Genomic DNA, 21,794 nt, shown 5'->3' with positions numbered 1-21,794 from the left:
GAAAAATCCAGCCCGCTCCTTGATCCTTCCCCATCAAGGGCAGCGAAGAGAATAAACAGAGCGGCCTTTGGTCACAGCTGCCTGCTGCTGGAAGCCCCAGGCTTAGCCCCGGGAGCTCATGCCAGCTCCACCTGGACTGGCCCCGCCACGAAAGGCAGGTGAAGCTTCAGCCAGTGCCTGTGGGAGCTACCGGTCTCCTTGCAAGGACCGGGCAGAGCTTGAGAAATCCCTCCCTGTGTTGGAAGGCACTTTCCAGGAGCCACCTGGTTGTTACTTGGCGTGTCCTGCAGAAGTTGAGACCGTGGTCCCCATGGCTGGCTGCTGTTCCCAGCAGCCCCCCCCCCCCCCCCCCCCCCACCCAAGGCGATGGACAGGAACACTATTTTTTGGTCACAGCTTTCCTGAGATAAAATTCACATCCAGTGCAGTCTGGCCCCTTACAGCATGCACTTGGTGGTTGTCATGGCTTCACAGTTAGGGGTGCAACCGTCACAGCATTTTCCTCACCCCTAAAAGAAATGCTGTGTCCACCAGCGGTCACTCCCCTCTGCCTCCCAGCCCCCAGAACCCCCAGATTTCTCTGCATGTAGAGATTTGCCAAATCTGGACATGTCACATTAAGTGGAAAACATCCCATTTTGCCACATCTCTGTAGCAAAGGCGGATTCAGAGACTGATTCCCAGGGGAGACCCCACAACCAGCCCCCCTAGTCCTCCAACATCAGGGATTTTTTTTTCGAGTGAGGATTTGATGATAGAGAAAATTGTCCTTCTCTGTTGTCCCCCAAGAAGAACTTGGAACATGAAGTATTAGAGGTCGTTGCTGCTGTTTGGATAACATTTCAGAGCATTTGACAAAGAATCTCTTGATGGCTTCACTCTTGAGCATTGTTGCAAAATTACAACGATTTTAAAACGTGTGTCCTTTTTCTGTTTGCTCTTCCAGGTAGCAGAAGGCCAGGAAATTTGTGTGATTGAAGCCATGAAAATGCAGAACAGTATGACAGCTGGGAAAACTGGCAAGGTACGTCCCCAAGTTCCCAGTAGCCCTTGCCAGCTCTGTGACAGGAAGCAGAATTTCCACCCTTGGATCTTGGATGGGTAGGCCTGGAAGGGACCGTGGAGGTGACCCCTGCCAGCACACCAGGACATTAAGATTGGGAGCTCTTTTCACTTTGCATCCGTGTGTCCCTGCCTCGTGGAGAGTCTTTGCGATGTGCAGGTAGTCCAAGAACAATTGTTCTTCACCTTAATGTCTTTCAAATTAAGGACTCTTTAATTTTTAATGTTTACATCTGTCTTGGAGGCAGTTAGTTATCTGAGACTCAGGTGACACAGCAGGAAATGGTTTTAGAGATTGCAAAAATTAATGTAACTCTTCAAGATAATTTCTCCGCAAAGAGAACAATTCAATGTTAGATCAAGAGGAGCTGAAAGCCCCATGCACACATGTGGGATGGCATGATTTAGGGAGGAGAAAAGGTGCTATATTTGTCCTGAAACTTGTTAAGAGTAAAACTTCTTAAATGTGGTTTCTCCTTGAAGAATAAAGAAAAGTCCTTTTAATAATAACTTCATTATTCCCCCTGCTTCTAAAAAGATGCCACTCGTAGCAGAATGAGCCTTTTCTGAGGAGGGTTTGGTTTGGAAGTGTCCGGTGTCCTGGTGGAGGCGGGGTGGGGTGGGGAGGGGAGAGGACCATAGGCATCCTGCCCTGTGGCCACGCCTGGGAAGTGAGACCAAGCCTTGGGGACATGGGTGCCCTGGCAGAGAGGTGCTGTCAACTCACAGTGTCACTTGCAGAGAGATACAGCCTCTGTCACCCCAAAAAGAAATGAGGCTGATGTGCAGACAGTAGGCCTGGCTGGGGGGACAGAGGCCCAGTTTATGGTCATTGGGCCTGGAGCTGGCTGGTCAGGCTGGAAGAGGCTGTCGTGGGCTGTACCCAGGCTCCGTGGTGTTTGGGAGAGGAGAATTGCATGATTTGGGAATTCTGCTCTCGACATCTGATTTCTTTTCTAAAAGCGGACCAACAGTCGTTTCTGTTCCTGTAGAAATCGTTGCATTTGCTCCCTAGGGTTAATTTAACATTTATGCTGCATTAGTGTCAAGAAATTTCCAGGCATGATGAAGACGTGGCCTTATCTGGGGGGATCCAGAATATGTCTATGTCGTTGCGTGCCAAGGGCCCGTGTTGCTGGACCGAAGTACTAACACAAAAATGAACGCTGTCTTAGCTCCCTGAGGGAGCGTGGAGCCCTGGTCTGTCAGTGTGTTCTGTGCTCCGTGGCCTCACGGTGGCTTCTGGGTTTCATGTGGAACTTAGCTGATCCCTGGCCATCGGCGGCCCAGAGTTGCTTTCAGGGTGTCGATGGGCTCTGGGTGAACTTGTACTCTGGCCTGACCCCTTTCAGCTGGAGTCTTTCCTGCCCATCCCATTTCCTTCTGCCCCTCCCCAGCAGGGCGCCCAGGAGTGGCCAGAGGCCCCTGCACAGAGGAGCAGGCCCTGGCGAGCCTGGGGACTGGCAGCTCTTATCTGGAGGGCCATTTTTCCTCCCGGAGAAACGTTCACAATGGAAACCGGTCCTCATGTAGTAATCGCAGCATGAAAGATACACGCTATGCAAACATCGGAGGCTTCAGATCAGAAAGGGCGGCCGCTTCAGTGCCGATAGCACCTACCAGGCCTTTGAAGTGGCCACTGCACATGTTCACATCATGAAGGCCCCAGGGCTTGAATTCCAGGGAGAAAAGGTCCCTCTAGCCCTCCGCTTCCCAGTGGAGCAGTGGGGACGCAGGCCAGGGCCCCGAACCCACCGTCCGGGACGTTCTTCCTGTTTGCCAGGTGCTCAGATGGCCAGGAAGCTCTAGCCCATCGTTTGTTTCCATGCCTGAGCAGAGCCTCCAAGAAATCAAAAGACTGCTTCATCTCCACTCCAGTATCTGCCTGCTCATCTTAAATCGGAAGACAAATTTGGGAAAGCAAAACTTGATTAAAATTGAGAGGAATCAGTAGAATGTAAGGGCACAGTGGCACAGCTGTGGGAGCTCAGTGCCTGTTCCACATTAGGCCATACAGTACTATCCCTGCAGCCACATGTCTTTGGAGGATTTCATTTCCCATCAGAAGGAAGTTTATGATCTCAGGCTAAGGAGTTTGTTTTGGCTCGTGTATAATTGTGTGGTATTTTTGGTTTTGCGTTTAACACTAAACCAAGTATATACCGTTAGCTCTCAGAGACCATTTCTAGCACCTGATGCTGTCGAAGAGACTGGGAGGGCTGGCTGTTGAGAGCTCATCCGGCATAAACACACTGAGCTTTTAGGACACTGCACAGACCCGCGGGTGCACCCAGCGCTGGGCCCAGGCAGACAGCAGCAGAGACCCCCTGCGCCAGCAGCTTTTAGGACAGCAGGGGACAGGCCGGGGAAGGGGAAGGTGGCGAGTCACAGCCCCCAGCAAGGATGTCCCTATGCTCACAGTTTCCTCTGCCGGCAGGAGAGGACTGTTGTACCTGTGCTACGGAGCCTGCCAGGCTGCCTCCTCGTTTCCAGAAAAGGAAGATGAGATCTCCCTCGTGGTCTACTTAATAATTTTTACCCCCGCCTCCTTTTTTTTTTTTTAATTCAAGGTGAAATCAGTGCGTTGTAAAGCTGGAGACACAGTTGGAGAAGGAGATCTGCTCGTGGAACTGGAATGAGTATTTATAGCCTTTCCGTCATCACCCAATTTAATTAGCCATTTGTATTATCATTCTTTCACACTCAATTTAGTCAAGCATTTTGCAGGAACACCCCTGTGCAGCAGATTTTACATGGTCATATTTATTCCACATATAGTCAAAACCAACATTTCTGCCAAAATATCACCAATGGAAATTTTTATTGATATAAATACTTGTACATATGATTTGTACTTCTGCTGTGAGATTTCCTAGTGTCAAAATTAAATCAATAAAACTGAGCATTTGTCTAAATATTAGCTTGCCCTTTTTTTGAATGAAGACAATGTACGTAAGAGGCTACTGGCTGTGCCAGTAGACTTTAAATACTAGCGTTTCATTGTGATCCTTTAAAACATTTTATATAAACCCCAGTTCTTTACCTCGGTTTCATGAAATTATCATTTGCCACTGTATACTCTGATTACCTACTTCTTCCTGGTTGAGGACCTGACTCCCATTTGTGGCAGTTCATGATTCTGGGAGCCCGCGCGGTACCCACAGGGGGTAGAGGTCTGGAGCTCCCTCCTGCGCTGCTCTTGGCTCTCACTGGGCAGGCGAATGAGCCGGCAGGGTGGGGGGGGGGGCACCTTAGTGACAGCCGCTCACCGGGTCCCTCTTGCCCGGCCCACATCCCCAGGGCTTTGCTGGGGCTCCCTCCCCTGGGAGTGGTGGGTGTGGCTGCCACAAGCCCATCAGCTGATACCCATCCTTGCCTTTTTGTGTTTTTGTGAAGCAAGTTTCCCGTTAAGAAAAAGGGGCTAAAAATAATGATGATGTTTTTGTGCCAGATGCAGTTAGCGATCACAGTGTACCATTAAGTTGAAGAGTGAGTGAGCTCTCCCAGCGGAGGACGAGGTCACTGAGGATCAGCAGCTGCGAATGCGGTTGCTTCTGCAATTCTTGGAATCCATTTCCTACTTCGCTGGTAAGGAGGCAGAGGCAGAGTCGTGCGCGGATTCGAAGCGCCGCTGACAGATTATCAGATGGAGGTGGGTAGTAATTGGTACTTCGTGCCTCGCTAGAATTATTTTAAGTGCTGTTTGTATTTGGAAGCTAAGCTTCCGTCAGGCCTGAAGAACAAATTACTAATGTGTTGGTTCTTCCTTGAAAGGCCCGCCCCGCAATGCTGCTCCTCGGGGCCCCAGGCCCCGGCTCACATGGGCTCCGTCTGCAGTCACGGTGCTCAGCACCTGCCATCAAGTAGGTGCTCAGGACTTTGCTGAGTTCCAGTGAAAAGAACCTTCTGCCAAATAAGGAGATGCAAAGAAAAAAAAAAAAAGGCCAACAACAGTACCAGCACTTTTAAATTTGGTTTCCTAAAATACCCGGTTTAATTTTACATGAACATCTTTAGTAAATCCTTCTTTAATAAGCTTGATCTGAAAACTCAATGACGTTTTATAGAGTCTAGAACTACGCCAAAACACAGTGTGTTTTTCTTGAGTTTCTTTTATTATACCGAGATAATCAAAATCGGTTTAAAAAATTACTTTTCTTGCTGCTACAAGTTAGAATCAATACAGCAGGGTTGCTAAAATCTAGCTGCAACACAAAGTCTACATTTTAAATGTTATCTTCAGATCAAAGCAAAGCAAAATATGACATATGAATTCTGGAAATGTCATTTAGGGGAATTAAAATCCTGAATTTCCTTATCCGATGTATTCGAGCCCATGGCCGCCTTTAAGCAGCAAAAGCAACAAAGCGCTACCGGAGAGACAGACTTCAGGCGCAGGCTTGTGACCAGTGTGTCAGGAGACTGCGGAAAGCAGCTGTGACTGAAGAAGAGATCGTCCCCTTTCCCACACACTGAGTGTACAAACACTTATTTCAAAGGGCATTATGCTTCCACCTTCAGCGAGTGCAGGCCACCTTCCACTGGTGTCCCCGACTGATCACCAGGGCTCTGTCCACCTTGGCCCTTCTCACCTGTTTTCCCGCGGGTTGTAGGGAAGGCCATGCTCCCCCCGGGAGTCGTAACTGTCGTGGTGCGGGAGGCGGACCCACTCAGGTGCGTAGGAGGCTGTGCTGTACACAAAGCACTGCAGGGTCCCGTCGGTGGCCGGCATCTCCTCCGGGGTGCCCTGCCTGCCCTCCCACTCGAGGACCGTGACCCTCACAGGGGTGCGCTGGTACATGTCGGGGCAACCCTCAAACTCATCCAGGAAGCTGAGCATCTGCTCGTCCACGACATAGATCTCCCCCGCCACGCGGTGCCCCTGCCCTGGGAGGTTAAGCAGCCACGGAATGTTATGTTCGCCGGCGATCACCAAGGGGTACGGCTCCACCGTGCGGCCCCGGCCTTGGAAGGCCGCTCGGCCATTGGCACCATCCAGCAGGACCTTGTGGTTCGGCTGGCCTCTCTTCAGGGTCCCGTATACGAACACACGAGCCATGCGGGCCGCAGGAGCTGCAAGACAGAAGGGAAGCAAACCGGTACCTACTGAACGTGTCAGAGAGCCGGGGAAGGGCTTTCAGTCCTGCCTGGGGTCGGAGACTTTGGGAAGGTTCCAGGGTCTGCTGGGCGAGCGGGTGCTCGCAATCCCGCTTACCCCCACAGCCCACTACTCTCGACCATCCTGTGCTGGGCTCCGAGGTGCCAGGAACACCCAACCACCTTTTATAGTCACCCTTCTGGGAAAAGGTACTCATTTTTAAAAAAAAATTTTTTTCTCAATGTTTATTTATTTTTGGGACAGAGAGAGACAGAGCATGAACGGGGGAGGGGCAGAGAGAGAGGGAGACACAGAATCGGAAACAGGCTCCAGGCTCTGAGCCATCAGCCCAGAGCCTGACGCGGGGCTCGAACTCACGGACCGCGAGATCGTGACCTGGCTGAAGTCGGACGCTTAACCGACTGCGCCACCCAGGCGCCCCAAAAGGTACTCATTTAAGAACATACTTGTCAGAGGGAGACAGCCTGTCTCGGGATCAAGCCCTCAGAACCGCTGTTTCTTAGATTGGTTAGTTTTTAATCTTTTTAAAATGACTACAAATTATAAATATTTTTTATAGAACAGTCAGAAATACTGGTTAGTGAATATAACTATGTATACATACACGGTACCTGCATACATATAAGATAGGCCCATGGAATCCGCTACAAGAGGTCATTCAGGTTCTAGTACTAAATTTACACACCGGTCCTGGCAGCGTGACCCAGCAAAACTTCAACAATCACACCTTCCGTGTCCCTTTTCAAGGTCCTAGAGGGTAATGATGCTTCCCTGTGACTCACTGTGACTCAGCGCAGCAACCTTGGCTCTCGTGTGAAGGTAAATATTTACTGCTCACCTGGGTCTGGGCTACAGATTGTTACATAAATTGCTAGAAGTCATTTGTGTAAAAGTGACTCAAACAAAACTAGAAGTGGAAGTTAGGCAAGTTGGGCCCCTCCCCAAAGCCTGCATTTCACTGCCCTCCTGGCCCAACGCTGTGTGATGACGGCAGGCTCTGGAAGGAAGACACCGTGCACAGGACAACAGAGGACGTGCCCGTCTGCTGGCAGCAGCCCACCACCAGCCACGAACAGCTGGAGGGTGATGCCCCTGGACACCCATCAGGTGGTCCTTGGAAAAGTCCCACTTGGCTCACAGAACTTCCACTTCCTGGTATGGGGGTCTCGGCCTCACCCGACCTCTTCAGGGTATCTGCGGAGGATGCACAGCCCCCACAAACCAGCACGCCTGCTGACCTCTCCTCCTGTCCACTGCGTCCCTCTCGGTCATCAGTGGAACGTCAGGACATGCACAGGTTTTGGATGAACCTCAGGAAGGCTCGGCTGTGGGAGAAGCACCAGGTTGGCCGTGCATGTGCACCCTGAACACTTGGCAACATTGGGACACTTTGAACAGGACGGGGACGCACCCAGAGCTCTTGTTCTGGTGACCCTGGTGACAGGGAAGGACAGAGCAGAGCTATGGGGTGTGGAGGGAGTCATGCCAGGGAGGACAGCACGGAGGTGAATCAGACGGGAGCTGGAACACAGGTGCGGAAGGAAGAGGAAGGAGTAGACGCTGGAGCCTAGGGTGGCCGGGGCCAGGGGATGGCACAGCTGGGCACAGAGAGCGTCAGCATGAACTGTGGGGACAGCGGGAGCGCACCGGACGGGTCTCTGCGGAGACCAGACACTTGGGAGCAGCCCCGACTCCTCCACGTGTGTATCCTGCCCTCCAGCAGGCTCTGTCCACCGCTCCACCCAGTGCAACCCCGGGTCCAGCCATTTCCCGCCCTCCTGCAGCCTCCGCCCAGAGGGTCTTCCTCCAAAACAGAGGCCTCGCCTCCCCCCCCCCCCCAACCCCAGGGGTCACCTGCCCACCTCCAGGCCCCTTCACAGCGGCTTCCTCGGGCCGGCCCGGAGCAGCACCCACCCAGCCCTGCCTCGCCCCAACTTCTCTCCAAGGGGCCTGCTCCCTGAAGGGCTGCCTGTCCTGTTTCCCGCTGGAGTGTTCGGAGCTGGCAGCAAGTGTGGAAACCACGTTGGCTGGTAAGGATCGAAGAACGCGCAGGTGGACAAAGCCATTCAAAACTGGAGACTTGCTCTCGCCATCACTGGCGCCCCAGCTTTCTCCTCTTTGATTAAATGTTTTTTTTTAAAGTAATATGTGTGCATAATGTAACCGTGAACTAGTTTTACGGGAAAGATGAAAGTGCCTACCCTTTCCCACTCCCTGGAGGCCGCACTTTTAAGCCTTAAGCTGTGGCATCGGTATTTATCTGCGTACTGTTGATGACATGCACGGCTACTTCTGGATTTTTCCATTTTGTCTTACCTTCCTGAAGCAGGTGAGCTCAGTGGTTTACAGCACAGACTTTAGAACCCAATTGCCTGGGTGGTAACTTCAGGCAAACCACCTAACGTCTTGGTCTCGACTGTAAAAAGAAGTAAAACAGCAGCCTGGCTGCTCCGTGAGGTCGTACCACCGGTGGTCCCGCGTGCCCTGGTGGCTGTGGTCATCACAGCCACCGGTGCCCTGAGGACGCATGCCCGCCTTGTCCCCGACCCTCCAGCGGACTCCCATCAGTGTTTGCTCAGACCCACACTCAGTTCAGCAGCAGAACTATGTAAACACTGTTCTCAGATAAGGCACACAGTGTACTATCATTAACTTCCTTTCTTGGACAACTTTTCTGTTTTCCTTGGAATTAAAAATTGCTTGCAGCTTCCTCCCCCCGACCCCCCCTTTGCTCAAGTTTCTCTGACACTAATTCAGCCTCACATTTTCAGAAAGTGCTGTAAGAATCCTTTCAGCCTTGACCACTGTTAAAGAACAAACACTGAACTCAGGAAGTGTGAGGATGGCATTGCCTTGATGTGTAGGTTGGGCGGCCCCCATCTGGCACATGGAGGGGCGCTCCAAGGACTTGTACCAGATGGAAGCTCTTCACAGGACTGCAGCGGTGGCGGCGGGGCAAGAAAGTTATTAGCAAAAGAACAGGATTGCTCCAGGCAAGGTCACCTTCCCTTAGAGGGGAGCCAGGCAGTCTCACCAGGTGGGTTACTTCCTGTTCTCTGGGCAACGGACAGGGCCCCCGTGACAGATCACTTCATTGGCGCTGATCAGGAAACTCCTGATCGACCACTTCAGACTACATTTCTGGGGAAGTCTGAAAGGACAGTTAGGTTGGGTGTAAAGTCTTGATTTAGTGCCTTGGCTTAAGTGCAGCCATTTTGGGCCTCTGCTTCTCTTTTTAACACCACCCACTGGGTTCTCCTCATTTTCCCCTGGAGCCCATACTGTTGCAGTGTGGTACTGCTGCCATCTGGGATGTACCGCCATGCTGCCAAGGGCTCCCCTGAGCCAGTGCAGGAGCCTGGCCCCTGGGTCCCATGGCCCCTTCTTCGACTCCCTCATTGTGCCGAAGCTAATTTTCTCCCACCCTCAATTAACAATGTGGCTTGTTAGAGAATTCTAGAAATAATTTTCTAAAGAACTTTAAAGTCATTTCTTTGTTTTCTGATTTCCCAAGTTCTTGTTGAGAAGTCCAGTGCCATTGGACTCCCCCATCCTCTGTTCAGGACTTGAGCTTTCCTCTCTGGAAACTCTCAAGGTTTTCCTTTTTCCCTTGGATTCTGAGGTAATGGTGTATCTTCTTGTGGGTTTCTTTCATTTATTGTGCCGGGAATTCCCATCTGAAAACTGACCATCTTGGATCGTGGGGAATTTTCTTCTCATTCCTACCTTATTGTTCTCTTTCTTGTCTTCTAATACTCAGGTATTGTGTTTCCTGGATTAATTTCCCAGTTTTCTTTTTTCCAGGTATTTTTCTTTTTTCAAAAATTTTTAAAAAGGTTTTTATTTTTGAGAGAGACAGAGCATGAGCAGGGGAGGGGCAGAGAGAGAGGGAGACGCAGAACCCAAAGCAGGCTTCAGGCTCTGAGCTGTCAGCACAGAGCCCGACTCGGGGCTGGAACTCACGGACTGCGAGACCATGACCTGAGCTGAAGTTGCCGCTTAACCAACTGAGTCACCCAGGTGCCCCCCAGGTATTTTTCTTTATAGACTAATTTCCAGGTCTTTTATGAATTTGTGTCTATTTTTTGCCATTGTATTTCTTTCCCAGCACAAAACCATCTCTCATCTTTGGGAAGGTATTATCATGCGTTTGGTTTGTTGTTTTCATCTTTGCCTGCTTTGCCTCTATTTTGGTGTGTTTCTTTAGATGTTTTCTTCAAATGCCAGTAATCCTTGGCTGTTGGCCTTTCATATTGAGAATCAAGACACCGTATAGGAAATTAAAGCTCTGTGTGCTAGGGAGGGAGCCTGATGGTCGACAGGCCTCATGTGGGGGATCTGGGTACAGGTTTGGGGGGTGCCAGATAATGATCTACAGGTATGCAGATTTTCCCTCGATCCCCATTTTCAGGGTGCCACTCACCCCACCCTCAGCTGGACCTGATGTCCCCAATACCAAGCCTCTCTGGACAGTAACCCACCTGTTCTCTGCAGGAAGCAGGGAGACTGGTGTCTCTGCTCCCTATAAGGGCGTTCACCCTCTCCTCTTGTTTTCTACTCTGATCCTTGTCTTTGCACGCCCATGGGTCCAGAGTTCCTCTGCTGCTCTGCTCTACCAGGTGGCTAGCTGCTTGCTGGCTTCTTACTATGCAGGGTCTTAGGTTTCCGGTTTCTCCAGGCTGCTAAGTCATTTTCTGTCTACCATCTTGTCTTTCTGGGTCACTAGAGTGATTTTTAGGGAGAAAGCAGGCACAGAAGAGCCTGTTCCTCTTGTGTCTCCCTCACTGCACCACCCATCCAGCCACTTCACAGGGCCCTCAGCCCCTTCATCTTTCCAGAGGCTCAATGTGAACTGGGATGGAGGTGGGAGTTTGGAAACCACTTGCTTAGAGGGGCACTGAGGAGAGTTTATGGCACCACTGACTTGGGTGTGTTTAAGGTCGCCAAGAGAAAGCCAGTAAGGTAGCAATCATGGGCACAGAGAGGGCTGGTGATGGCTGGGGGGACAGAGAGAGGTCTGCTTATAGAGGGGGAATCCTGTCTGCTGAGGCAAGAGCAGGGGGGAGAATGGGAAGCAGCCACAGGAAAAGGCCACCACAGCCCTCAGGGAGATGCAGGCTGTGTGCCCAGAGGCCTCGTGTTGAGTGCAGGGGTGCACGCTGTAGGGAGCAGAGCTGGTCACCCCAAAATATGTCTCTTTGGCATGAGGATTATTTTAGGATGAATATTTTTAAGAAACACAGGAGAAACTCTGATAGAAGTTACCCTTTATATAAGAGTCATTTACATCTATAAGGGGTGTCTCCATACATTATCTTCCCAGCTCTACCAGCAAGCAGAAGATGCCTACATCTCTAGAAACTATCGATGCCAAAGGCAAAGACCAAGAGATGCACATCCTTGCCCTTGTTCACTGTACTTTGCCTGAAGACCTCCCACAGCCGGCTTCCTGGCCCCAACATCTTCTTTTGCCTTTTGCTGGAAATGGTATTTAAGGGGAGGGTTGTGGGTCATGTGTGGAGGTACTCCGTTCTCCTGGGTCTCCCCATGTATGCAGGAGGTATATGTGTTACAAAACTTGTGTGTTCCTCTCCTGTTAATCTTTTATTACAGGGAGTGTCTCAGTCAAGAGCCTATGAGGGTAGAGGGCATATTATTTTCCCTCCCCACATAAAGGAGGAGATATATTCGCCTCTTCTCCGCTTGCTGTGAAGGTCAAGGGAAAGACAGGTTGGTAAATGGGCAGCATCCAAAAAAAAAAAAAAAAAAAAAGTGGAGCAAGGACAATAGAAAAGAGTGCACCCAGGGCGTGGTGAGGGGGACCCTGCCTTAGGACAGATGGGTGGCCACAGGGACGTTTGTGCCGGGTTGCCTGGCCTTTCCTTAAAATAGGTGATGTTGTCTGTCCAGGATGGGGCGGGTGCCACCAGGGCTGAGAACTTGCAGAATGGAAAGAGGTTTAGAACAGTCCTACTGGAGAAAGCCTGGGCTTTGGAATAAGAGCCATAAGATGCCAGAGCAGGTTCTGAGCAAAGAAAGTGTCATGCTTCCATTATTCAAGGGATTCAATTGCAAAGGAAGGAAAGAAATGCCTCATCCAGGAGAAGAGAGGGGAGGAAGGACAGAAACTGTGGTCAGAGGGCTGCAGAGGATGGCACTTCTGCAGGGGCTGATTACTTCCCTGCGATGACTGGCCCTGGGCCAAGTGCCACGTGCCATCCCAGCTTACCGGATCCCCAGCACCCCGTTAAAGACGGGTGGCGGTACCTCATTTGAGGGATGAGCAAATTAAAGTGGTCGAGGTGAGGCTCCCTGCACAGAGCCTGTGGGGGCAGCACCAGGAACTGGGCTACATCTACAGGACTCTGAATGCCTCCAGGGCTCTGCACTTCCAGATCCCAAGGGAACTGTGACCCTGTGACGTACAGCCCAGGACTCAGGCTCTGCAGTGACAGTGCCAAGGACATACTATACTCTTTTTCTCTCCCCTCCCTTTGTTTTGACTGAATTTTAGTTGATAAATCAATTACTTCTCTGTATTTCTCTTATTTTCAAATTTTTAAAAATTGTGGTAAAATACACAAAACATAAAATTTACCATCCTAACCATTTTTAAGCGTACAGTTCCTTAGTGTTAGGTGCATTCACACTGTTGTGCACCCATCACCACCATCCATCTCCAAAACTCTTTCCATCTTACAAAACTGAAACTCTATACCCATTACATAAGAACTCCCCATTCCCTGTCTTCCCACCCCTGGCAACCCCATGCTGCTTTCTATGAGTTTGGCCTACTCTAGGTACCTCACATAAGTGAAATTATATAGTGTTTATCTCTTTGTGGCTGGATAATTTCACTGAGCATAATGTCCTCAAGGTTCATCCGTGTTGCAGCATATGTCAGAATTTCTTTCCTATTTAAGGCTGAATAATACTCCATCATATGCATACACCATATTTGTTCATTCATCCACCAAAAGACATTTGGGTTACTTCCACTTCTTGGCTATTGTGAATAATGCAGCCACGAACATAGGATTGCTAGATCATATGGTTATTCTATGTTTAATTTTCTGAAGAACCTCCATATAGTATTCTATCAGCAGCTGTACCATTTTGCATTCCTACCTGCAGTGCACAAGGCCTCCAATTTCTCCACAGCACTTGTTACATTGTTTTCTGATGCTTTTTTTGATAGTGGTCATCCTAACTGGTGTGAGGTGGTATCTCACTGTGGTTTTGCTTTGCATTTCCATAATTAGTGATGTTTTAGCATCTTTTCATGTGCTTATTGGTCATTCATGTATCTTTTTTGGAGGAATGTCTATTCAAGTGCTTTGCCTACTTTTTTATCAGGTTGTTTTTCACTATTGAGTTCTAGTTCTCTATATCTTCTGGGTATTAACCTTTCCTCAGATGCATGATTTACAAATATGTTCTCCCATTCCATAGGGGGTGCCTTTTCATTCTGTTGATTGCATCTTTGATGCACAGTTTTGAATTTTGGTGTTGTCCAATGTATTTTTACTTTTACCATTTTTGGTGTCCTATCCAAGAAATCACTACCAAATCGAATGTCAAACTTTTGCCCAATGTTTTCTCCTAAGGGTTTTATAGCCTTAGCTCTTCTGTTAGGTTGTTGATCATTTTGAGTTAATTTTTGTATGTGATGTAAAGTAAGGGTCCAGCTTTATTCTCTTACATATGGATATCCAGTTTCCCAACTTTTGTAAAGACTGACCTTTCCCCATTGGTCTTGGCACCCTCATCAAAAATCACTTAACTATACATGCAAGGATTGATTTGTAGACTCTGCCGTCTTCCATACCATACTGTTTTGATTACTGTAGCTCTGCAGTAAGTTTTTTGAAGTCGGGAAGTATGAGACCTCCAACTTTGTTATTGTTCACGATTACACTGCTTATTTGGGGTAGCCTGGTATTCTTCATGAATTTCAGAATGGATTTTTCTATTTCTGCAAAAAGTCACCTTTGGGAATTTTCATGACAGTTGCATTAAATCTATAGATTTGGTAGATCTGGGTAGTCTGAGCATCCTAACAATATTTAATCTTCCAATCCATGAACACGAGCTGTCTTTCCATTTATTTGTCTTTAATTACTTTCAGCAACATATTGTAGTTTTCAGTGTACAAGCCTTTTACCTCCTTGTTAAGCATTTTACTTGCCTGATTGTTTCAGGTAGGATTTTTTTTTTTCTTTTTAAGAGAGAATGAGAGAGTGCGTAAAAGTGGGGAGAAGGGCAGAGAGAGAGAGAATCCAAAGCAGACTCCACGCTCAGCCCAACAAAGGGCTCAATCCTGGGATCGTAATCTGAGCTGAAACCAAGAGTCAGATGCTCAGCTGACTGAGCCACCCAAGCGCCCCTCAGGTAGGACTTAATAATAATACTACACTGAAAGAAGTGGTGAACAAGACAAGGATGCTTGCTTTCTGATCTTAGAGGAAAAACCTTTCAGTCTTTCACCATTGAGTATGATGTTAGTTTGGGGATTTTTATATACAGCCTTTATTATGTTGAGGTAGTTGCCTTCTGTTTCTAGTTTAAGTGTTTTTACCACAAACTGGCATTGAATCTTGTCAACTTTTTCCCCTTCATTCTGTTAACGTGTATTACATTGGTTATTTTCTTATGTTGAACCACCCTTGCATTCCTGAGACAAACTCCACTTGGTGGTGGTATATAATCCATTTAATTCTGTTTGCTAATATTTTGTTTAGAATTTTTGCATCAGTCTTCAGCAGGGATATTAATCTGGTTTTGGTATCAGATTAGAATGCTGCCCTCATTGAATGAGTTTCATTGAATGAGTTTGAAAGTGTCCCCTCCTCTTCAATTTTTGGGAAGATTTGGTAAAATTCACCAGTGAAGTCATCTGGTTCTGGTCTCTGTTAAGGGGTTTTTGATTAGTAATTCAATCTCTTTTTTGGTTACTCTGATTTTCTATTTCATCACAATTTATCCTGATAGGGTGTGTTTCTAGGCATGAGCCATTTCATCCAGGTTTCAATTTGTTGGCACACAGTTGTTCTCTTATAATCCTTTTCATCTCTACTAAATGGGTTGTACTTTTCCCTCTTTCATTTCTGACTTTATTTATATCTTTTTTTCTTCCTAGTAAATCTAGACACAAGTTTGTCAATTTTGTTGATTTTCTCTATTCTTCTATTCTCTATTTTATCTCTGCTCTAATCTCTATTTTTTCCTTCCTTTTGCTAGCTTTGGGTTTAGTTTTCCTTTCTGTTCTTTGACGGGTTCATCCTGTCTCCAAGGGCTGCGATGAGGGTGACTACTTACATGCACCAGATCCTCTCCGAACCCCAGCCAGAGCTAGCTGAGAATATGCGTGTGATTCATCCAGGCTGGGAGCGGGCAGCACTGCCACAGCAGAAGGGAATGCCACCTCCTGAGGCTCGTACATTACTATGTTTCAGCCTGGTTAGAGTTTTGGATAAAATGCAAGAGTTTAGGAACAGCTCTAGGTGAGCCATCTGGGCTTTTCCAGAGGAAACTGAAGAGTGACCTTTAGAAGTGGCTCTGTCTCTGCTTTACTGTGGTGTATCCCCCCCCGGGTAGGCCTCTTCTAGGACACTGATGGCCTGGCCTGGCCAGCCCTGTGGGCTCAGACAGCAGTGTGGGCTGAACCCTTTTAGGGTGGCCTCAGTGTTCTACAGATGGACGTTTAAGAACACAGTGCATGATAAGTGTAAGGAGATGCACTGTGGCACAATGACAGGCCTGAATCAAATCCCCACCTCTACCACTCAGCAGCTGTGGGTCTTTGGGAAAAGTTATTTTAAACCTGGGTTCATCCCATCCCTAGTGACTGCTGATTGTGTGTCCAACCTCAGAACCCAATGAATGTTCTGAAGTTCTCCACCCTACCTCCTTCATTAAGGTCTTATAAAAATATCTACTGGCTTATATTCTTCTCAATGAAGCCTCTTAAAAAAATAAAAATGAATATTCTACATAATAAATGGGAGAGGGAATCACGCCATATCAATTACTGGTTGGGCGTTGATGAGTTTTCAGAGCCAAGAATCCCTGGGAAGGTGCTGTTACATAGAAATGATCATGGTTAGGCCACAGGTTGTTAACTTCGACTCTGTGGAAAATCAGTCCAGTAGCTTTCTTCTACAGAAGATAGCTTTTTCCCATAAAAGAAAACCTAGCAATAAAAATTAAACTTCTTTACTAGGAAAAAATGTAGCTAGCTAGAATGACCAAATTATAATAGTCTACATTTCATCTCTTGTATCTTTTACTACTTATGTAAGGGGGGGGGGAAAAAAAGAATTAACATTTTGCATTTCTGGCTCCTTTCATAAGAAAAACATCATTACCTTTCTGATTGTGTTTTGAACAAACACAGATCCTTCAGGAAGAAACTCATCCCTGTGGGGATTGAGAAAGGATCAGAGTTAAGCACTGAAACAAGCAATTAATTCCCATTAGAGGATTAAGGCACTCATGTTCACTTTGAATCAGAAAAACAAATTGTGAATAAAATCATGTACAACCAAGAGGTTACTTGTCAAAGTTAATAAATTAGAGAATTGAAGGGCCAACTGGAATGCACAGGGGAGGCTGAGCACCACAGGCAGGCACACTGGTGGGGTTTCATATTTGTGGGATAAGATCGGCTATCCTCTTTAAATGCCACAGAGCCATGGCAGGGACTGGGGCGGGGGGGTCACGGTTTGTTATGATGCTGTCCTTCTGCTAACAGATGGGGTCTATGAGAGGACGTCTAAAAGTGTTTTTCAACCCTGTTATGTCACCATCCACCACACATGGATTACCCTACAATATCAACGAGAGAGACACACGAGATGCTAACATTATTCAGTGTGGCAGGAGCTGATTCTAAATGACCTGAAGCACCATCTCTGCCAACATTACCAGCGTATACAGGACTGAGTGGGAGGCCACTGCTGCACTAAGGTCTCAGGACCCTCCACTTGGGAGTCGAGGAGCCCAAAACTGAACCCCTGTCCCAAACCAACTGGTTGGGAATGACGTGGACAGTGAGGGGTCAGTAGGGAGGTGGGACGGGCACAGAAACTTTTACTTCAGCAAATTTTGGTTGCTTTAGCATTGTCAATATTTCAGAACACGAAACCACCCGTGGAAGTGCCCATCTGGCATGGCGCTGCTGGAAACGCCTGCCCCTTGCTCAGCAGTTTTCAGTCTTCAAACACAGCCCGTCTATAGTTTCGTATTTCATCGCTGAAGCAGAAATTGAAAGTGATTACGAATCATTCCCATAATTGTTGGATTTTTCCTGCTTAATTTTTTTCTTAGCCACCTGGTGGTAAGAGTGTAAAAGGCAGGGTTGCAGTAAGAGTTTATTGTGCTAGTTTACAAATGGCAGCTATCGCAAAGGCTAGACCACATTTAGAAACACACGTACCAGGTGAAGCAAAGGGCTAACGGTGAACTGTTCTCAAACTTACCGGCAAAGGGACTTCAATGGGCACCAGCTTCTAACATGAAAACAACCTTTAAGTAAAGGCACCTCCATAAAATATTCATCCCGCATGGATTAAAATGTAATGAAATGGGGAAACGTTAGTAAATCTGTATGTTTTCTTGGATAATTCATCAAGCCGCTAACACTGTTCACTGCCTGGTGTCAAATTAAGAGGGTTCGACAAGGTGGGTGAAGTGGCGGGATTTGGGTGGCACAAAACTCAGCGCCTAGGAGCTGGCCCTGCCTCTTGGCACTGCACTGTTTCCAGAAACGCCTGCCCCAGAGAAGTGTACGATTGTTGGGCCTGTCTTCTCCCATCTTCTCCCCCTTCTGCCATATGAAGCCGCTGTCAGCATTGGCTCCTGCAGACCCCGGCCACCCTGTCACAACTGAGGACCCACTTCACCAAAGCCAGCTGCCACCCTAGTCCTTCCGTGGCCACCAGCCGCCCTTAGCAGATGTCACCAAGTGTGGCCGGATCTCGGTAAGAAGCACGTGTGCTGTGCGTGCCTGCTCTAAGGAGGGTTTTTATTTTATAGAAAACTCTGGCATCTCAGTCAAGTGGCTGCTTCTCCCCCGACTGTAACATTATTTTCCCTTGAGAACACCCCTGAGTGTCTGATACAGTTACACATTAATTCTTCAGAAGTTTCTCAGAACTGTAGGAAACAGGTGAAAAAACAAAATGCCTTGAACTTTAAGCTGGAGCTCGGCCTGGAGCACCAAGCGCTGGAAGGTCACGTCACTCTCCCCTCTGAGCGGCTCGTGGGCGACGCGCCAGGGAGGGCTCCGGCCGCATCCTGTGGGTGCTTTGATGCTGTCACTCTCCTGCTTGCTAGTTTCTTTCCAGCAACGACAAGGGCTTCCTGCCCGGCCGACCCCGCGCCAACCCCACCGAATACCCCGGAAGCGTTGATGGCAAAACACCTTTCTTACATTAACCGAGCAGCTCCGGTGAAACGGCGGTGCCTTTGAAATCAAGAAGTGAGGGTCGCCACTCACAGCTGTCCCCTCCAACTCTGACCCTTCATGGGTCCATGAAACAAACAGGCGCTTTATGGTCCCTGATGCCACACGGGTTCCTCTGAATGCTGCCTCAGCAACCATTCCATGCGTTTTCACTCTTTGGCCATACCAGACATTTTTACAAAGAAAATTTTGAATGCCATACCACTTTTAAGGCAATTATTTTACCATCTTTAAACACAGAGTGACCAACGAGGGGGACGTGACCATGCCCTCACATCCCTGGGCCCACTCAAAAGTCTGGGAAGAACAGCTGTAAAGTCCCCAAATGCCAAGTCAGGGAAAGGCCTCTCTGGAAACAGGCTGGACAGTGGCCCGACCAGGGCTGCCAGGGCCACAGCCACAAACACCAGGCACGGCCAGGGCAGCGGTGCTGCTGCCTTCTGGCCGGAGGCACAGAAAGGTCTGGAAAAGCCTGGCCCCGCCAGCTGGAGGTGGTGGGGAGAGCACTGGGTACCATGAGCAGGTGAGATGCCCAGAAGAAGGTGCTGAGAGTCCTCACAAAGAGCCCACCTGTGGCTCAGAGGGGACAGTATGAATAATGCTGGCCATCAAGAGTTGACAGCATTTACTCCGTGCCTAGCCCTGTGCTAAATGCTTCATTTTACATTCTCAAGTTAACATTCAATGGGAGAGCTCCTTACTCTCTAGCTTCTCCCCATTTTACAGATGGGGAAACCGAGGCAGAGTGACTTACACAAGGTGCCCAGTTATAGCCGACAGAGCAGCTGTGTCTGCCTTCACCTGTCCTGCCCTCCGAAGGCTCTCGCCCAACTCTGGGAGGAGGCATTTCTCTCACTGCCTCTGGCCTCCAGAGGGCCCAGGCAGCTGGTGGCTCGGGCCACCGCTCCACACTGGGCTCCCTTGATATCCTCACCCAGAAGACAGCCACAGGTGTCTACGGAGACCTGGCGGGCTGCCAGGCACCATGGAATCAGCACCCAGACGCTGCCACCATCCTGGAATTCCTAATAATTTTCTCTGTGAACTTAAGTCTGAGGGAGCGCTAGCGAACAGAGAAGATCCACGCAGCCCCAGTGGCACACAGCATTCTTGGTGCCCCAGGAGCACAGTCTCGGGGACAGGAGCATGGGACTCTGTGAGACTCAGTGGGCACAAGTAACATGGTATGTCTATGACCAGGTCAGCTGGGAGAAGCAAAACTCCATTCCAAGCAGAACTTGCTTTGAATGTAGGAAGGCAGGTATATGTTTGTCAGAATCATGCACCTACATACTTAATGTGTAAATTTTCTTGTGTATACATTATATCTCAAAACTGAAGTAAAGAAAAAGATGAAATGAGGTCACAGAAGGAACACAGTTTGCCAGCCTCTCAGTCTATATTATTATCCGTTTATATTCTTACCTGAGTTCAACATGTTCCACAATCCCCAGTCAACAGCAAACACTTCCTGTCTTTTATTTAGGATTTGTGGTGGCCTCCCTTAGTCACTTTCTGGAACCCAACATGCAGTACAAGGCCAGAAGACTTCTTCCCGGAAGGTGAAGCAGCCCTAGGAGCTGGGGCTGAGGGAGCAGTGAATCAGCTGCTGGGATTCAGACTCAGGCCCCACCAGCTATCCTTGCCCACCCAGGGCCCGTCCACTGTTGCTGACTGAGCGGAGGTTCCCACACTTGGCTACTAAGAAACACAGCAAATGATCTGCCTGTTAGAGTATATCTGCAAGCCTGCTAGAGAAGAGTGGAGCTCTTCCCCGACATGCTGGCAGCTGCTCGAGGTATGTTCATGCCGCCTGGCACAAGGCCTCGGGTCAAGAGAAAGAGCCAAGAATCTGCACCGTGTCCCAACCCAGTGTCTGTCTACAGGGCAGGGCAAAGGGGCCAGTGGGTCTGGTTAGAGGCAGGTAACTTGCATCTCGTATGCCCCCAAAGGTCTTTGTTTTTCCTCCATGACAACTCAGGCCCACAAGCAGCAGAGGGAAGGGGAAGGACTATCCTTTAGTGTACTACTGAAAGGTTTTTTCAGAAACATTTTAAGTCTGTAGTAACAAAATGGTTTTTATTCAACTGATCTGCTTTCCTAGGTGAGAATGGGAAGCTTGGAAGTGCAACTTACATGTGAGTCAGAAGCAACACAGAACTATTACAACATGTCATACAAAGCCATGCTTTTTTAGGTAGTGTGCTAACAAACTATTCTAGAAAGAAGAGAACATACACCTGTTTAAACAACTCTAAGGCTTTAGAAGTCAGGCCTACCCAAAAGTGAATAAACTTGTTACGAATGCAGGTGAGGGTTCCTGGCTGGGTCTGAGACCTCACTCCCTCTACTTAATATGGTATTTCATAGCTTTACAGAAACAAGCCTCCCAGAAGGAGCACTGGACAGAGAGCTGGGAAATCAGAGGTCAAAGCCAAGCCCCTGCTGACTGTCAGAGGGGCCTGTTTCACCCAGCCACATGAGGCAAGGCCACAGCGGGTGGCAGTGGGGGGTGTGGGCACCCTGGGCTCGGCTGCCCTGGGACCCGGAATCCACAGGGGGCAGATCACAGGCCTCTCCGAATGACATGGGACAGAACTGAATTAGCGAAAGGACTCTGGAAGATGACCAGCAGATACAACTGCAAAGCTCCAGAGCACGACCTAGACCACCAAAGTGGCCCTGAGCATCACTTGGAAACCACCAGCACACGTGGCTCCCACCCACTAGTGTGTCCAGTGCTCCCGGCCCCATACTCCCCTGCCAGTTGGCACTGCCAACCCACAGTGAATCAGCAATGAGCCAAACTCCATTCCCAGTGGGCTCTGGAATTCAGGACTTAATTCTTCCGGTAACAAACAGATCTACCTTCAGAATTACCTTTGCTGAGAATATTGTTAAATCCTGTCTAAATTCTCTGCAAAGGTGCTGGCTACCCACAGGAAGTCAGGTAGGCGAGGGGGAGGAATGCAGACCTAGAGGGAAGGTAACTGCCTGCTGGAGCACCAGGAGGACCGCCCCCGGTGCACATGTGACACACGGATCTCCATTTTTAAACAGTTCTTAAAAAGAAATAAGCTTTCTTAAAAATAAAAGCACAGAATATTAAGCCTAATGCGGGTTTTGATTAATTACCTGTCCCCAAAG

At 48.6% G+C, this 21,794-nt stretch overlaps 2 protein-coding genes and 1 long non-coding RNA gene across 20 annotated transcripts in view; 2 read left to right on the top strand and 1 right to left on the bottom strand.

The window, feature by feature from the left end:
• PCCA (propionyl-CoA carboxylase subunit alpha) overlaps positions 1 to 3,977 on the top strand; it is a 435,628-nt gene extending 431,651 nt beyond the window's left edge. For 7 of the 8 annotated variants that reach the window (XM_086708562.1, XM_086708568.1, XM_086708558.1 and 4 more), the window contains 2 exons: positions 947 to 1,024; positions 3,633 to 3,977. In XM_086708562.1, coding sequence (XP_086564688.1) covers positions 947 to 1,024; positions 3,633 to 3,701 — 147 coding nt within the window. In that variant the 3' untranslated portion in view covers positions 3,702 to 3,977. The other variant, XM_086708559.1, reaches the window with a different exon arrangement.
• A 1,179-nt stretch (positions 3,978 to 5,156) lies between these two features.
• The window catches only part of GGACT (gamma-glutamylamine cyclotransferase), a 48,085-nt gene continuing 31,447 nt past the window's right edge, over positions 5,157 to 21,794 (bottom strand). For 5 of the 11 annotated variants that reach the window (XM_086708650.1, XM_086708640.1, XM_086708654.1 and 2 more), the window contains exons 3-5: positions 16,549 to 16,600; positions 15,500 to 15,637; positions 5,157 to 6,135 (exon numbers count right to left, since the gene is read on the bottom strand). In XM_086708650.1, coding sequence (XP_086564776.1) covers positions 5,651 to 6,135; positions 15,500 to 15,623 — 609 coding nt within the window. In that variant the 5' untranslated portion in view covers positions 15,624 to 15,637; positions 16,549 to 16,600 and the 3' untranslated portion in view covers positions 5,157 to 5,650. Of the gene's footprint in view, positions 6,136 to 8,497; positions 8,598 to 15,499; positions 15,638 to 16,548; positions 16,601 to 20,072; positions 20,234 to 21,794 lie in introns of those variants that run through there. The other 6 variants (XM_086708691.1, XM_025924895.2, XM_086708715.1 and 3 more) reach the window with 5 other exon arrangements.
• LOC147584640 (uncharacterized) lies at positions 12,415 to 21,762 on the top strand. The gene is made up of 2 exons (XR_015251992.1): positions 12,415 to 14,572; positions 16,935 to 21,762. It is a non-coding gene; the product is annotated as an uncharacterized LOC147584640 (long non-coding RNA).

This window comes from Puma concolor, chromosome A1 (assembly GCF_028749965.1).
Source record: "Puma concolor isolate L17-30 chromosome A1, mPumCon1.1.hap2, whole genome shotgun sequence".
In the NCBI taxonomy this organism is placed as follows: domain Eukaryota; kingdom Metazoa; phylum Chordata; class Mammalia; order Carnivora; family Felidae; genus Puma; species Puma concolor.
This window is presented reverse-complemented; position numbering and strand designations above follow the sequence as displayed.